This window comes from Ambystoma mexicanum, chromosome 13 (genome assembly GCF_040938575.1).
Source record: "Ambystoma mexicanum isolate Mex_15411 chromosome 13, UKY_AmexF1_1, whole genome shotgun sequence".
In the NCBI taxonomy this organism is placed as follows: Eukaryota; Metazoa; Chordata; class Amphibia; order Caudata; family Ambystomatidae; genus Ambystoma; species Ambystoma mexicanum.
The window spans coordinates 596,142,507-596,159,379 of record NC_090938.1 but is presented as its reverse complement, the minus strand read 5'-3'; the positions used below and the strand labels follow the sequence as shown (position 1 = coordinate 596,159,379).

The 16,873-nt window shown below is 45.2% G+C and overlaps 1 protein-coding gene across 1 annotated transcript in view; it reads left to right on the top strand.

Moving 5' to 3' along the window:
- The window catches only part of TUBG1 (tubulin gamma 1), a 202,102-nt gene that overhangs the window by 171,428 nt on the left and 13,801 nt on the right, over nt 1-16,873 (top strand). The window contains exons 9-10 of the mRNA XM_069634423.1: nt 631-783; nt 3,928-4,089. Of these exons, the coding sequence (XP_069490524.1) occupies nt 631-783; nt 3,928-4,089 (315 nt within the window). The remainder of the gene's footprint in view (nt 1-630; nt 784-3,927; nt 4,090-16,873) is intronic.

Below are 16,873 nucleotides of genomic sequence, written 5' to 3'. Positions count from 1 at the left end.
ATATATCTTCTACAGAGCAGCCTGCAAACTGTTAGCCTACGGATGGACTGTTAAGGATAAGTTGTTTACGTTTTCGTTGGGCCACCTTTGGAAATTTGTTTGAATAGGGCAGCAGCCATCCTAAGGATTCTTTTTACTTTGAACAGGAGAGGGGGCTCTCGAAGCGAACTGCTTCAGGAATAGGACCCTGGTGGGCGTGGGGGGAGAGAAACCTTGTCGTCGCTCATTTTGGTTTTCCTGACAGTCACTTTTGAATTGTTGCGTTGGAATAGGTTGGCCTTTTCCAAACCCTATCCCACTCATTGTATTAATAAAGGCGCTGTGGTATTCAGATTCTCAGTCTTGAGTTCCTCTGCCCGCTCCCCCCCCTCCCAACACAGGACTATATGGAAGTAGAAACCCATCTGCCTGGTCAAAATGAATTCACATTTTGACGCCTACGTTTTAGGACAAATGCTGCAACTGTTCCTTTTGACCGAGCCCTTACACTGTACTGTTTACGGCCCGTGTATTCTTGCCTCTTTAGTGTCAGGAGGTCTCCCTGGCACTCAAATCCACTTCCTACCAGTCCAGAAGTACACATTAATGGGCGCCGTTCTTCATAAACTAACCATCTTCCTATGTTTGCAGGTGGCGAGTGTGCGAAAAACAACGGTTCTGGACGTCATGCGTCGATTGCTGCAACCCAAAAATGTCATGGTGTCCACGGGGCGAGACCGCCAAACGAACCATTGTTACATTGCCATTCTCAACATCATCCAAGGAGAGGTGGACCCCACGCAGGTATGGGAAAGCGGAGGGGCTAACGAGCGTCTTTGGAAAAACCATCTTCAAGAATTATTATTCATATTGCTGCTGAACGGTACATACAGTTTTTGAGGACATGTTCTTTCATGTTCTAGCTTTTCACTGTTTTCCAACACAAAAGATGTGCATGTTTATAGGCTTTTTTTTTCTTGCTGCAGTAGTCCTTCATTTTGTGAGCTGCGTTCAAGCCCTAAAAAAGGAAGCGGCCCCCGAGAAGTGCAGGCTACAGCTCCATTATTGCGACAAGGGAGCCATGTTGTATTTCACTTTACACCAACACATGTACTCACCTGCTGACCCTGTTCCGCCAGTAGTAAAGATGCCAACACTAGTACCACTTCTACCAGCACTAAAGCCATCATTGCTACTGTTGCCAGTCAGTAGAAGCACTTGTTCCCGTATTAGGATTAGTAATACTATCGGTGTGAATACCACCAGTATAGTTGCACTACTTCATGTCTGATGCTATTAATGGTGCTAATACTTCTGCTGATGTTGCTACTAGCAAAACTACTTTTTGTATTGTTAGTAAACCTACTATTGGTAGTGCTTGTTCTACCATTACTGACCGTACTATAGTATTAAAGCTGCTTCTTAACTCGCACTTGAGGTTCAAGGGTTATTTTTGTTTTAGCGGCCCTAATGCCCTCCCTCGAATACATAGTGATGGGTGGATCCACCCCAACCCAGGCTTACTTTAAACCCCCAGGCTGGTTCTTTTGATCGATAACTCCTACTACTTAACAATCTGTGTCCAGTGATTATAACAAATACAAAACGGAATGTAATGTGTTTTCGTAAAAAAAAAAAAATGACAGTAAAACTATCTTTTTAAATGTTACATATGGGGGTGGGATAAGGGGGTTAAAACGGATGGGGAGACACTTAGGGTGGGGTTAAAAGGATAGGGAAACAGGGTGGTTTGGAGGGGAGAACCCCAAATAAAAAATGAAAATTCGATTGAAACAGTTTTCAAAATAATCACCTAGAACCTCTGTATCTTCATGTGACGGTCTAAAGGCAAATTCCTCACCTGTCTAGCCTCCCTCAGGGATAAATCTAGGGTTCCTAACCAGGAATTCCCTGGGAAATGGATATGGGTTGTGTTGTGCAGATTCCCCCCGGATTTCACTTCCCCTCTTCTTTTCCTATTCCTCAATCCTTTTCTCTTCCTCTACCCACTGGCTTAGCTCTCTCCCACCAACGTTTTCTCACCACAGTCTACTTCCACCGTTTGATCTTACCTTCTCTTATTTCCTCACCTGTCGCTCACCAATTTCACTCCCCTCTACACCTCTCCTCTCTTCTACTACTCTCCCATCGACCTGCTCCACTCCTACCACTTGCCCTATCCCACTACTCAGTCAGCCTTCTTACACTCCCAAGCTTCCCACTTCCACTCTTCCACACTGCTAGCAGGCATATTCACTACAAAGTATCACTTTCTCTCACCAACCAATACCTCAATTTTTCTAAAATTTGCCTCCACACCGTCCTTTCTCCTTTTGTCCACCCTCACCTGAACAACTCGCACCTTCTGTCCCAAGCTTTATTTGCCCCCTTTTCCTCCCATTGGTCTCCCCCTGGCCCCTTTTGGTTCCCTGGGCCAATCGGCCCCCATGTTCCCACCCAGGAGGTTACACAGGCAACTAAATGCATACAAAAGGGGTTAGGCCCTGTCTCTTTACAGCTCACAAATCCGCCTGCTATTCTCAATGGTGGCCCACGCTGAACTAGGTCCAATTTCAGGGTCATAGGGCTGCTGCATGTCCCATCCGCAGGGAATCGGCCCGGCCAGTCCAAATTCGTGTCATAGAGCCACTCCACGGATAATGTACAGGTAAGCGACCCACTTTGCTCCCGATCCGAGATCGTACCAAGATGCTGGCATCCCACATGATCTACTGGCAGTGTGTATTGATTTCTGTTGCTGATTGGCGCTTTCGTTGATAGAGCATCATCCATCGGTTCAGTCTCTCTCTGGAGTTGGTGGAAGGCGGTGGGCTGCCTTGTTGCAGGTTGTCCCCAAGGGACGCTGGTATGTGAGTTATTCTGGAAGGACAAGAGACTGGCCAGCATTTTCCCATAGCAGCATGCGTTGATCAATAGGGGCACTTTTAGCTGTCAAACCAGTACAAAGGGAAGGGAAGGGACGGGGCACAGCCATCTTCCCCCTGTGGTAACGAATGGCTTGGTTTTCCACCGTGGTAGGCCTCAAATTGAACCTGAGTGGTCCCCATCCCTTCTTGACAGGGTCATATTAGTTACCCTGTCACATACTGGTCAAAATAACACTACTTCCATCACTGGTAGCATCAATATTATTACTAATGGCACCAGAAGTGGTTCTACTACTACCTGAAGTCCTACTTGTAGTATTCGCACTACCACTGCCACCAGCAGTATTACTGGTCCTTCTCCCCCAGGTATTTGCAATAATGCCACGGCTCTTGGTCGAAGTGCTACTGTATTTGGTATTCTTCTTATTATTATTACTACTACTAATAATAATACAAATTCTACTAGTGCTATAGTAGTACTACTAAGCACTACTATGAAGACTACTATTATTATTATGGGGGGTAGCAGGACTAATAGGTAAGTAAATGTGGGGGTATACAAATATTAAACCAAAAGCAACCCATGTCATTCCCCTTTGTTGCTATAGTGGATCTCCAGTTCACACCTCTCCTCTAATGTTGCGTCCTCTTAAAGGCTTGAAATCAGCCCACGATATGCATACAAAAGTGTTAAAAAGAAGATGGATGGGAATGTGTTTCTCGCAGGAAAATTGAGATGGCACACCGACACCTTTTAAACACGCCTCGTCTGCTGCAAAGCTGTATCCTTCTCAAACCAGTTGGAACAGAATGATTCAGTTTGCACGGATTCCTCCTTGGGTCGAGTCTGTTTTTTTTTGCTTCATGCAAGCCAACGACTCCATTTTTTAAACATCTACCAGTTACTCGTGTTAAACCTTGAAACTTGCAGTGATTGGTGGTTGTACTTAGTGGACTTTATATATTTCTCAGTTTTCGTTGTTTAATGGGCCTGTGTGAGCACTATAGCATGATAAAAGGTCTCTTGCATGTGATTTATGTTCTAACTTTGTATTTGTAGGTGCATAAGAGCTTACAGAGGATCCGCGAAAGAAAGCTAGCAAACTTCATTCCCTGGGGCCCTGCAAGCATCCAGGTGGCCTTGTCCAGGAAATCCCCCTACCTCCCTTCTGCTCACAGGGTCAGTGGCCTAATGATGGCTAACCACACCAACATCTCCTCGGTGAGTATGTGATCACACCCCAAGTTAATCATTCTAGAATACAAGAAGCAGGATAGACTGTTGGCCATGGTGCCTCGCCCGGCTGGTGACTCCAAAAATATGGAATTCAAATGTATGCAGAGGATGTCTAAAGCAATAGTCAATTCCTCAGGTCCTCTTACGATTCTTAAGCTTCATGGAAGTCTCACTTTTATAGATTTTTCACATCTTTTGGACTAGAAATATTTGTTGGTCTCCGTTCCCAATGAGTTGGATAAACTCCCACATTTACCATCATCGCTTCTCAGAATTGCATGCATTTTGTATCCTTAAACCAGAGGTGCCCATTCTTCAGGCCGCCAATTAATTTGGAAAACTGTCCCAATTGGCTGCCCATCCATGCCACGCTCAATATCGGTGTGTGGCTATAGCCCTGAAAGGTAAACTGAGCACTTTACGTATCGCTGGGAATGGGCGACAGAGGCATCATGTATAAAGATAGAAGTGGAGGAAGGGAGATTTTGTTGAGGACTGCTTACCTATGGTCACTTAAAAGGGATAAAAAGGAGGTTTCATGGTTCTTTATAATGTGGATTCTGGTCCATCGGCTTACTACACACCGATCAGCCTCTTTGCAAGTATAGTGATAGTTCGTTCTGCAGTCCTGTGTGTTTTTATTTTTAACTTTGTACTGCCCTTCTACCTCTCAAGGTGTGCTTTATCTAACATACAGTTTAATAAATGGAATGTGTACTTGGTAAAAATATCTTGTTGATGAGCAACCAGGGTACATGAGGGAATTCTACTTTCCATCAGGATATTAATTTGATAGGTTGTCTAGGGTAAAAGTGAAAACTTCAGGGATGGAAATTGCTGGAGATCTTTAACTCTAGGTTGTAGTTTAGAAGAGTCTGATCTGCTTGCTACCAAGAGCTACTTGTGCTTCCCCATGCCAACTGGTACCATGCAACCATGCTTATGCGACATCGACTTTGTGTTTTAGGATGTGTCTGAACGATCATTTGGTCACACAGAAGGTCTTCAAAGCATAATGGTTCCAATATAAAGAACAAAAAGTTTGCTTCTCTTACAAAGTTGGATTTGCAGCACGCTATCTACTAGCGCCTTTCACCCGAGGGGTAGCATCTGCATGCAGGTTGATGCCTGATAACCAGAAGGTCTGTTCAGTGCCTGCTCAGTGTGGCCCATGCCCCTTCAAGTAGAGCTTCGTAAATCCCACCTATTTTGCCTCCTACCTACAGACTGGGATGCCAGTAGGCTGGGTGAATGGGGTTTTGAGATTTGTTCTTGCATTTGGTTAAGCGACAGACCTTTGAATATGTGCGTGCTCAGTGTCTCTGAAAGAGCGTGATCATTGTGTTTGCCGATGTCAAGGAAACCTAACTGGTATATATCAACTTGAAGAAGGTTGTCCAGGTGACCGGCTGGAAATCGCTTTTGGAGGAAGATAGTTGCGTTAACAGTTGTTGCAGCCTTTTAACAGTTAGAATGTAGCAACATCTGACAAAGCGGAAATCGTTTTTGCTCCTGTCCCTGCTGCAAGCCTTCAACTTACCCATTAAGTGGTTGGTATTGCAAGAGGGACTTTACCCTTTGATCATGCTGCAATAACATTAAGTGGACTTGTCTTAAGGCTCTTACCCCACCAAATCTGCAGCTATCTGTGGGATAATAAGGCCCCAAAAATGACATGGAGACTGCATCCTAATCTTTCATGCCCATCATTTTATAGGTAAGCATCCCTTTCTTCACTATTCCCTGGCAACTGGTTTCTTTTGAGATGCCTTACAAGGTCTGCCTGGGAGGAGACTGCAGTAACCTTTGTCAGGATTTGCTTTCTCACGTATGTAGAAGATGAGGGCCTTGTCTCTATGGCCCTTCTGAGAAGGAGAGCAATTGATGCAGAACATTGCCTGGGTGAATGTCGTAGAGGGGCATCTCCTTGGGAGCTGAATGTTCTGGTTGCCATTCGGACTATTAATCTCCTGGGCAGCGTCCTCTTTTGTCCCCTTGAAATAGTTTTTCAAAATGTAAGTTGAGTCATCACCACAGGGACCTGCTTGATTTCCTCCTGAGAAGATTCTCATTGCAGTAGACGTGCAATAGCAGTTACGTGGTCGGACAGCGGTGGGTCTTGAAGGGCCTTCTGGCACTGATGTCCTCTCCTTCTGATACACTTTTGGAAGATTCCTGAAGGAATTTTTCCAGTAAGATCTTGATGATGACTTGACCCAACAAATTGCAGAGTGATGATCTGGTCACAATTTCAAGCATGGGTTAGTCCGTCTGCAATGATGGAATGAATGGAATGCAGTCAGCATCATGTGACTGGTTGCACATGGCACGCTTCTAGGCTGAGGATCCCCTCCAGGCCAGTGACTGCCAAGGATATTGCTCAAAAAAGGAGATGGCATCATCATCATCATCATCCAGAAGTCCACACCTGGAGAGCATCTGATGTTTCTCCCTTTCGTTGACAAAAAGAGAAGGCTCCTCTAGTCGGGAAATAAAATGCCCGATCTTTTGAATTAAAAGGCATCTACTGTTCAAGATGGTAGATGTTGTTCTGGGCAACTGTAATGAGTCAATCTGCCTGCCTGGGAAAGGAAGTGAGTGGGCAACCAATAAGGGAACCGTATCGCTAAGAACTAAGAAATGGCTTCCCTGGATCTGCTGAGGCCAACAAACTCGATTTCGAACTGTTACCCCTACCCCCAGTCCTGAAGCACAGCTTCATGTGGCACTCCCTCTTTAATGGACTGGTTCAGGGCTGTCTGGATGGGGTCCAACTACAATTTTGCAGTATTATCCAAAAATGTTAAACCTTGAACATAATAATGCACTGCTTCTCCCAATAAGACTTTCTTACCTATTGGGACGACCTTCTTCTCCTCAATACCACTCAAAATAGCCAGAAAATGTAAGACTTAAACCAAAGAGACTAAACACGACTAAAGAAACAAAGAGCAAAGATGTTGTAAAAATCAAATTCTTTGATTAAATATTCAACAATAAAAAAGAAAAAAAATAATAATGCACTGCTTCTCCCAATTTGCCCCCCCAAGTAAAGTTCTCCTCTCTAGATACCCTTAAGACTTCAAACTTACATCTCGTAGCAACTGTTGGAAATTTGTTTTTACCACATATTACATTTAAGTGCGAAGGGGGGGGGGGCATCTTTGGGCCTTCCGATGAGAAGTACCCCTAACCACCTGCTTTTGCCCTTGTCTGGCCTATGCCTCCTAGGGGGCATTTAGGAGACCAGTTTTTTTCCAGACTGAGCTGCCCACTTTCTTTCGCCGTGTTTACCATCTACTCTTAAAATCGAATTTCATCAGGTCAGGCCATTTTTGGGGTTCACCTGGAAAGGATTGGGAGAGTCGCAAAGGTGCTGCAGATGCTTCCGATGGTGAAGCTCTACCTGCCTCTAGCTTGCGTGTTTTTAGTAATGTTGGCGTCCGTTCCACCATGCCCCAGGGTGAAATGTCTTCTACCACATCTTTATCTGGAATAGTAGAGCCCTGGTTGCCCTCTAATATATTTAAACACCCTCTCTCTGTGGCATTTAGCCAATTGTCTGCTCTCTTCTCCAGACCCTAAATTGCTGCCTGGTGTGGGTGTTATCTTACTCCTACTTCCCCATGACCTTAATTGTCTTGGATTTAAGTTAAATAATGCACTGCCCAATAAAACGACAGCATGACGGCCCGATGAGCCTTTTCCTCGGAAGTCTGTTCATGGAGCGGTGTCCAGTTTTAACGCCTTATCTTCTGTTGCAATTGGCCGTCAGGCTATGCAGCCTCCCCCATCCGTCAATTCAGGGTGCACTAGGCCCCCAAATAGACCATCGACAGCCGAGCTATAGCCAAAAAGGTATGCGCCGTTTATCTAAGCACGATTTTATGTACTCCTAATTACTATTTAGCGTCTCGGTTCCGAGATCAAACCTCTGTCTAGCGTAAATTGTCTGAATGCTGCCCCATCTGACCGTTGCAATCCCTGGTCCTGGGGACAAAAGGCACAAATTCCCACTGTCCTGGGGAAGATGAACGATGGGCTCTGATTGGCTAAGTGCTGCTCCATATGGCAAGGCCCCGGTACTGTATGTATACCATGGGGTCACGGTGACCCGAGAAAGACATCTTTGCTCTAAGCCCGTTTGCCAGGTTACTCCACCCACCCTCGAGAGCATTCTCGTCAAGATGAAGTTCCCACTATTCCTTCTGAGTGGGCTTGGGTGGTTCTCTGTTAATTTGGATCTCTCCTCGCCTTCCTTTGCTCCTCTCTTCATCTGACGCTGAGTCAGTTTAGCCTTCTTCCCTTCTTGGGCTGGGACTGGATTCTGCTCCACGTCTCCCCTGCTTTGGCTGGCCCCCGGTCTCACTTCCTTTCATGCGGGCTCACAGCCCTCCTTGGGCTAGCCCTCGACTTCCCCCTGCCCCCAAGTCAAGTAACACATACTCGTGGAGAAAGTAATTATACCTTTTATTGTAAAGCACCCATAATTTAGATTTGGTATGGTGTCTGCGAAAACCCATTCAGCCTCAACCAAGAAGTACACGAGCTGTTCCTGGTGACAAATCAACTTTTGACGGGTTCGTACCCGACCGAGTCCAAGCAACAGCTTCACCTCACTGATGTAGCCCGACTAGGCCAAAACACGTGTCTGGGGTTGCTGTTGGTACTCTTGTTCAGAAGAGATTTGCCCAGCATTTTGCTGCTGGACTGCCCAAGTGGGTGGGACCAGACTCGTATGCAAATTGATATTTCTCCTCTGTGAAAGGCAAAGTGAGCTAAAACGTGGTTGCAGGCCCTCCCGAGTGGGCACCTTCCCAGAGAGCAGGTTGGCTGTGTCCTTTCTCGGTGAAGGGGCTCCCAGACCTTTTTCTGAATTATTGTTGGATTTAGGAATTTCAGTATAGACGTTTGTCTTTGGTTGGTGTGCGTTCCATTGTGTATCCTATATTTTTGTTTCTTGAGATTTGTTATTAGGTTGTGAGGTGACACTATGCCATAACACAAATATCGGGGAACACTGTATCTATTCAATTTCCTAGGACCTCTCTTACTCACTGACACCTCACACACTGCAACTGGATTGTCACTCAGTCATACCTCTCAGTCTTACTGACAAATTCAACCATGTACCACAACACAAACACTGCCATGCCATGCCATGCTGGCAGTTACCATCAAAATGTACATTTTGTATTTCTAACATAACATGCTTCTGGGCAATGTCACTGGCCCAATGAGCATTACATTGCACCATTGGTTGCTAATTTGACATTAGATACGAAAATCATTATTTTGGGACAATAGGAATAAAGAAAATGTACCGCGCCCATAAAAATTCTCTGAATGTACCCCCTCCCGCCACATCAAGTTACTGTGCAGTTGCGCCCCTTCCGTCAACCATTGCATTGCCCCTACAAATTCTCTGCCTGCTTGTGACCGGTCCCTGCACATTGCTCCTCAGGCATCCATCAGTGGAGGGTCTCATAACTGAACTGCCTCGTGAACAAATGGTCCACAACAAGATGTAGCAGAGCCAATTGTGTAAGGTAGCCATACCTTGTGTTTAGCCCAACTTTGTTAGTCAGCCATATTTTGCATAAGTCTGTAGGGTAGCCATATCTTCCATTTTCGCCAATCTGTGCAAGTTAGCCATATTTTGTATTCATTTAGCACTTAAATCGTCTGTGAAACGTAGCACCGCTCTATTTGTACATAGATGGAACCCAGGATGTAGACATTGTTGTTAGTACAGCTAACCATTTTTCTCCCATCACACACCGCATCTTCATAACTTGGCAGAAGACACAGGCTCATTCCACACACCCTGCACTCACATGTAACACAAACAGTGCTGCACAACACCGTCGCCATTAGAATGAAGCTACCTTTATCACCAAACATTCAAACTGTAGCTTCTCCCATAATTCTCTGTCTCCTTAAACACAATCCACCCCTGTTTAGTTCATAGATTACCTCTTTTGGGCCCATCCACACCTCAGTCAGACATGGGTGACTAGCAGGGTCTTGGCCACCCTCACAAAACTTAAATGGCTGAAATACCCACACGCATAATAGCACCTCCCAAATGTGGACTTGGGTCCCTTGAAGGGCTTTCAACCAACAGCGCGTTGGGACCATAATTATGGTGAAAGATGCTATCCAAATGACAAAATGAAAAGCATGAGCATATGAGGGCAAGAATACCAGTGCGAGCTTCAGCCGCGATATGGTGGCTTTATCAAACGTGTGCGACTTGCTTATTTTTTAATTTTAATCCCTTTGTCTAGTAGCTCCAGAAGATAGGCGATTTTGCAATTACATTCTACCAAGAAGTGAATTGCTGCTTAGTTGCACATCTGGATGTTGGCACACAACCAGGATTTTTTTTTTGGATCTAGCTGAAAAATCAACTTTTCAATATAATTAAACATCTTATTATACACATTAAAAAAAAGGCAAGGAATATACTTGAAATCATTTACATGTTAATATATACACGTTTTTTTTACATTTTTTTGGGGTTCCTCGTGATTAGAAGAGAAAAAAGAATTTATCTACAATTGCTTAACCTTAGTATGAAATAAATTAATCGTGTAAACGTTTTTGGCAGCCTAAACAACCGGCCTTTTATTTTACTTCTTGCACTACAAATATTCACCACAGTCCCGCCATCACATGCTTTCTTTGGAGAAGGCACGGGTGTTTACGGAATGTTTGCGCTCCTTATTGACGTAGTAATTCCTGGGGATGGTGCAGTCGGGTCGGGGTAGAAACGCAACCCACAAGGATGGGAGACAGCCGGCGCTCCACTCGCCCCATACCTCGGTACCACCTCACCAGTGTACTACGCCACTCATAGCCGAGTGGAGCCCAAGTAAAGGCTAGGAGTGACCTGAACAGCCAATACTTTTGGGCACATTGTATGCGGCTAGTTGGCCAATATGTTCGGATGCGGACGAACTGTGCATTTCTGAAGTGCACAAACATCTCCCACTGCATTAATAGCCTAAAAAGGTCCGCGCTGAACACTGCTTACCACTAGATGTCACCATTGTATCACTAGTGCGTTCTACTCTTGAGAGCCAAAGGGTGTTCACACTGTTGTATGTAGGAGATCACTTTAAATCCACTTTTTAAGATCTAGAAGGGTTTTCTGTCCAATGCAAATCTGTGTATATTCCGCTATAGAGCAGCGCTTCACAGACCTTACCAAAACTGTTACCCTGGGGCCTGCTGAAGATGTTTTTGCTCGTGGGAGCCCACTTCAAATTGGTGGTGGGTGTTGCATGTGAACCCCTCCTGGGAGCATGGTAGCTCCCAGGATGTTGTAATGGGTCACGTGGCAGTAGCCACGCAACCAACATAAAAAAGAGGCAAGCCGCTTCCAGCTCGCCAGTCACTCCCATTCTGGCTCCCATTCTGGCTCCAGCGTCGTCCCTGCTGCACCAGGCTGGTGCTGCGCTGTTGGTGCTGGGCCCACGGACGGGGCCCAGCTTAAGGACGGTGCCCCTGCCGGGCAACGCCGTCCGGACGGTGCACCTGCCGGGCAACGCCGTCCCTGTGGGTCCCCCAGCCATGTGAGGCGGGTTGGGGATGTGACCCAGGCCTGGGTGCCCCCAGAGCCGGGGCCGCGGTGGCCAGGTGGACCTGGCCACGTGTGGGGAGCTCCGGTGCTCTGGAGCGGGGTGGGCAGAACCCCCACCCCTGAGTTCGCGGCATGGGCGCCGCCGAAGTGTGTGTGTTGTCGGGTGCCACCCGACCCGAGCATGGGGCTGCCCGCTGATCCGGAGCAGCCCCCAACAGTGGGGGGGGGGCGGCCTTGTCCAAAGCTGAGAAAACCAGTCTGAGGGACATGTGGGGGGTGCATAGATAATAACGGAGAGATAAAGGAATGGCGGGAGAAGCTGCAGATTATCAAGTGACATGTTTGTCGGCCTTCTCCTAGAATAAAGATTGCGGCCAGCCAGGAGCTGAGGCACTCGATGTCCATTGTAACGCTATTAAGCTCTATTTGTTAGCAAGGCGCGAATGTAGTCGAGACCACAGTTCAAAGGGATCAAAGTAATCTGAATGCTGCTGGATACTGCAAGGCCAAGTGGGGAGACTGCCAGAGGCTGCCAGCAGCAAAGCACCCATTTAATAATCTCCTAAATTAAATAACTATTTTGCGTTGTGATAAGCCCACCAGCTTTGAGGGACAGTGGGGCGACCCTGAGGCGCCAGGGCCAATTTGAAATGAAAAGTTTGAAAGGTCCGGTCGCTGTCCCTAGTGGGGCTTTCAAAGGACAGGTGGCTAGCTCAGTGAGTTAAGGAGTTAAGTGTTGGCCTAACCCGAGGCCATCTTGATTTTTGCACGCTTGAATCTTACAAAGGCCAATTCTGTCACTTATTATTCAGAGGGATAAAGAGAGTAACTTTGAATGGGATAGTGGGCATAACTGCAGTACTTGGAACCTGGGTATGCTGGCAGAACGCACTATATAAAAGATGAGATTATTGGCGTCATAAGGTAATGTAAATGGGTCTTTTATAGCGTTTTTTTGCCTTGTTGGCTGACCTTGCCGTGTGTGTCTTTGTAAGAAAACCAGGGAGGGGGAGGGATTGGTGGGGTAGCAGGGAACGTACATGCCAAACCTGTGTTGACGGGAGCGCTATCTTGGACCGGAGTGCAGTTCTCATTCAGAGCGGCAAAGACGCTTGAGAATACGTTATCCTAAGAGGATAACTATCATGCTTTGGGTCGAGTTAGCCACTCGTGGGGATTATGAGGGGGCCAGAGCGGAGAGCCTCGTCATAGCTCTCTTAATATTCAGGTGGTAATGGCTAGGCCTGCGGTTGGCCTTGTGGGGTCTTTGTGTAGTGTAAGGCGGTAGGAGGTTTTAGCAGCAAGTTGGTTAGTCTGCAAAAAGAGGATAGTAGACCAGCAAGAGAGAAAATGCTGGGGGGAAGAGTTCTTGGGCGCGGTACGGTAGCGCGTTCATGGCTGCCGTCAACTAAAATGATTAGTCTGTTATGCAATGGTTTGAGTCAGTGGGTTGTGTGGGCTCCTAGTATTTTTAGTATGTCTAATTTAGGTGGATCGCTCTCCTGCATACAGTTTAAGTATGCATGGTGCATTGTGTGTAAACACTAAACGCTTACGTGGGATTACTCGTGGAAAGTAAAACGATGCCCCTATCCAGTCAAAACACCCTGCTTCCTCGCATCACAGCTCTGTTCAGACCAGTCTTTAACCAAAAACAGATCTTTTAATTTTAGGGCTAATTATACAAACCTACATACTTTTGTCTGTAGCACTACATCACAACAAATAATACAACGGCTTTAATAAAAACACCACATTCAGTGGGGGTTAGTAGGTGAGGCAGAATTTGTTCTCGCACCCAGTTTACACATTTCAACCCAGGCATCTGAAATTCAAACACATTGCATTTGTCTGAGGTCTTCCACAGATCAATAATTGAATTCAATAAAAAACGGACATATTATTTCGCCATACTTATTCGTCAATTACAGTTTTTGCACTGCGCTCGCACTTTCCACCAAGAGTGTGGTGCTCGTGCATACACCTGGAAACCTTAATGACAGAAATGTCCCCACATACAATGTCCAAAAAAAACTCGTCGACACATCTGTGTTTCGACACAAAAGTCTACTCGGTCTCTCCTGCTAGTCTGCTAGTGGCACGAGAGCCTCCTTTGTTTTTGCCGGGCCTTCATCAAGACTCCCCAAAACTAATACAACCCCTTCTTTGTTCATGGAAAGCTGTGTGTGTTAAGTTTAAAACAACATCCCCTTTTCTTTGCAGTTAGAGAACCTGTAATAAAGCGCACTTGGGGTGCACTCATTAGTGACTACAATTCGCTATTCTAAATAGTCACCACAATGAACTGGTCACGAGGTGTAGGAGTGTCACTTACTCTGAACCTACACATGGCACCGCTTTGGAATAAATCCACTTCAGTATGATTTCACTTCAACATCATATTCTTCCATTTTCTATTTTCATCATATCTCACAAGACTAAGACCACTTCTGCAAATTAAAACCCCTTTTAAAAAAAAAAATCTTGCTTGCAGCAATCACTTCTATACAGAAATCTGTTTATAAAGTGAACCAAAAGCACATTAATGGTGAAACAAACTATTTAGTTTTAAAAAAATGTTTTTAATTGATTGGTTTAAAAACCTTTTACAAATAAAAATCAACAACATTTACGAAACCACATTACAATCACAATTAAAAAGAAATCTTATCCAGGAACAAATATTGCCACTAAGATTATTTGTAGTTGTAAGAGTTTTCTTCCTGGCAGGTGAGTACACCAGGAAGGGGATCATAGTATGTAGTCCTGGCAGGGGGGTATATCAGGAAAGATGAAGATGATTTGAAGAAGTGTGTTTGTGGCAAAAAGGTATGGTGGAAGGAACTTCTTAACACTATCAATTTCCTTGGTTTATGAGTTTGTGTTTTGAGAGAGAGACATTTGCCTTACCAAGGAGGATATTGTGGAGAACAACAGTTGTGTTGATTTGTGACCAAGCTTTTGTGAAAGGGGCATTTACTTAACCAAGTGGAAGGATGCACTGAATGGAAAAGACTTTTGTTGAATCGGAACTTTGCTCAGGGTATTCCTGAATTGGTCCAGGGGTATGGAGACCAACCCTGGTCATAAGGAGTTATTTCTAAAACATTTACATTTTAACTGGTATATGGTTTTGTTGAACTGAACACAGCCAAACATTCCCTGTATGTTTGTTTGTGGTGTGTGTATTAGTGTGAGGGTCAGAGACCTTTTGGACACTCATTTTTCTTTACTTTTAGTTTGCTAGGCAGGGACATCCTTGTTAGGAAAGGGAAATGGCAAATCTTGAGAGAACTTTACCTTTGTGTTGGTCTCGCATTTCTGACTCCTCACATTCCTCAGAGGAATCAAATTAAAGCCTATTGCTAGGAAAGTAGGTGACTTCTGATCAGGACACCAGTCGCCATATTTGGTGATAACATGAGCTGCACACATGCAATGATAAAAATATATAGAATATTAGATGGGTAGGTGTCGGCTATGGGGCGATTCCACCAAGGGGTTTCAAGTGTCATCTGGTAGAAAAGGAGAGTAAAGATCCAGTTATCTATGATGTCACTCTGAACTTGAAGTGTAATATATTACCTTCACTTTGTATCGGCTAGTCTTTAATTTGTGTTTATGGATCCCATTTATTTTAATAAGGCCTCGTATTGATTTATAGTCAAATATGACGGTGTATTGTGTTTCTTTAGCCAATGATATCACTGTTGGAAAATCATTTTTAAGAATGATTTCTTGTACAGTATATTTGGCGGGTTAATGGTGAGCTGGTAGAAAAGGAAGGTCCTTTCCTCTAATTGGGCCTTTCATGCTTGTTTGCATAGAATGGCCCACTTAGTTAATGGAGGCCGGCTTTATAATTGTTCTTTTATAACACACTGAATACTGGGGACCAGTTTCCAAGCACCTGCCCGGGATCCAAACCTGTGTTTATGCGTTGTCTTGCTTCCAAAAACCAGCGCGTTGCCCCAGAGCTATTCTCCCTTTGGGCTGGTATTTTTTGTGTGGCTGTGCCCTACTCTTTGTGTAGGAGGGTGTGGCATTGGGAGGGGTGGACAGTCCGTTTTTTTGTGCCTGTTCCCTGGTGTTTAAGGCCTGATGTTAGTAGGAGATTGCAGGAACATGTTTCAGATAGCCTTCCTGTGATGTTCCGTGTTCTCTTTATGAAAGTAGGCTAACTGGTGCAGGATCGTTGCCGTGTTCGTTTCTATCAGGGCACTCTAACGGAGCTGCACAGGTATGTCTACAAGTGTTTGTGCGTGCGTGATGCTACAAGAGAATTTTGCTTTCATAAGTGTTGTGGCAGATTTCTATTTTTGGGTGTTCTGCTGTCCGTTTTAGGGCACCCCTGAACAGTTGTTTTTCCCCTTTTTGTTTTCAGGATCTCTGTTCTCTTTTTGTGGTCCGAGGGTCTCAGCCACTGCAGCCCTTTCATTAGCATATATTCCACGCCATTTTAGCCCTAGGCTGATTCTGTCACACCACATTGGTTTTAGGGAATGGGCTAGTGGCAGCAGTAATTTAATGTTGGCTTCATCAGAGGTGCAAGCAGATTAAACGCGTTAGTAGCCCAATGTACCTTATTTTTAGTTAATGAATATACTTGTAACCAACGGTTTTTTGTATGTACAATATCAAACGTATCACACATTTAACAATAAAATAAAAACATACTTATTGGTAGTCATCCTCTCAATCGTTTTGTTTTTGGGCAAGCCCTTTTTTAGGGCTGCAGGGGGGGGATCCGAGGAACGCCTAAAATGGCTGTTTGGGACACATGGGCTCACTGAGGCCTGCTCAGTGCACACTATTGTGGTTCTGACTGGTTTAGACCAATCCTAAGCCACAGACAAGCCATTACACATAATGCTTGTGTGTGAACCTGAATATTTGGTGGTCTTTGGGGGCAAACTGATTGGCTGGTTTCAAAATGGATCCTGTAAAAGAGCTGTATTCACTGGGTTGTTTAGCCTTTCCTGAATCATCTTTTCAGGAAACATGACGGAGTACGTGCCTCTGGGTTGCTGGGTTATTTGAGGTACTTACCATCAGGGATCTCTGTGGTCGGAGGGCTCTGCAGGTCCTCTTTTACCAAAGTTTGCCATTTGTTTGCATTGTCTGAAATCCTGCTTCGTTGCATCTCTTCCTGGGGCTGCAGTCTCTCGAACCTGGCACTGT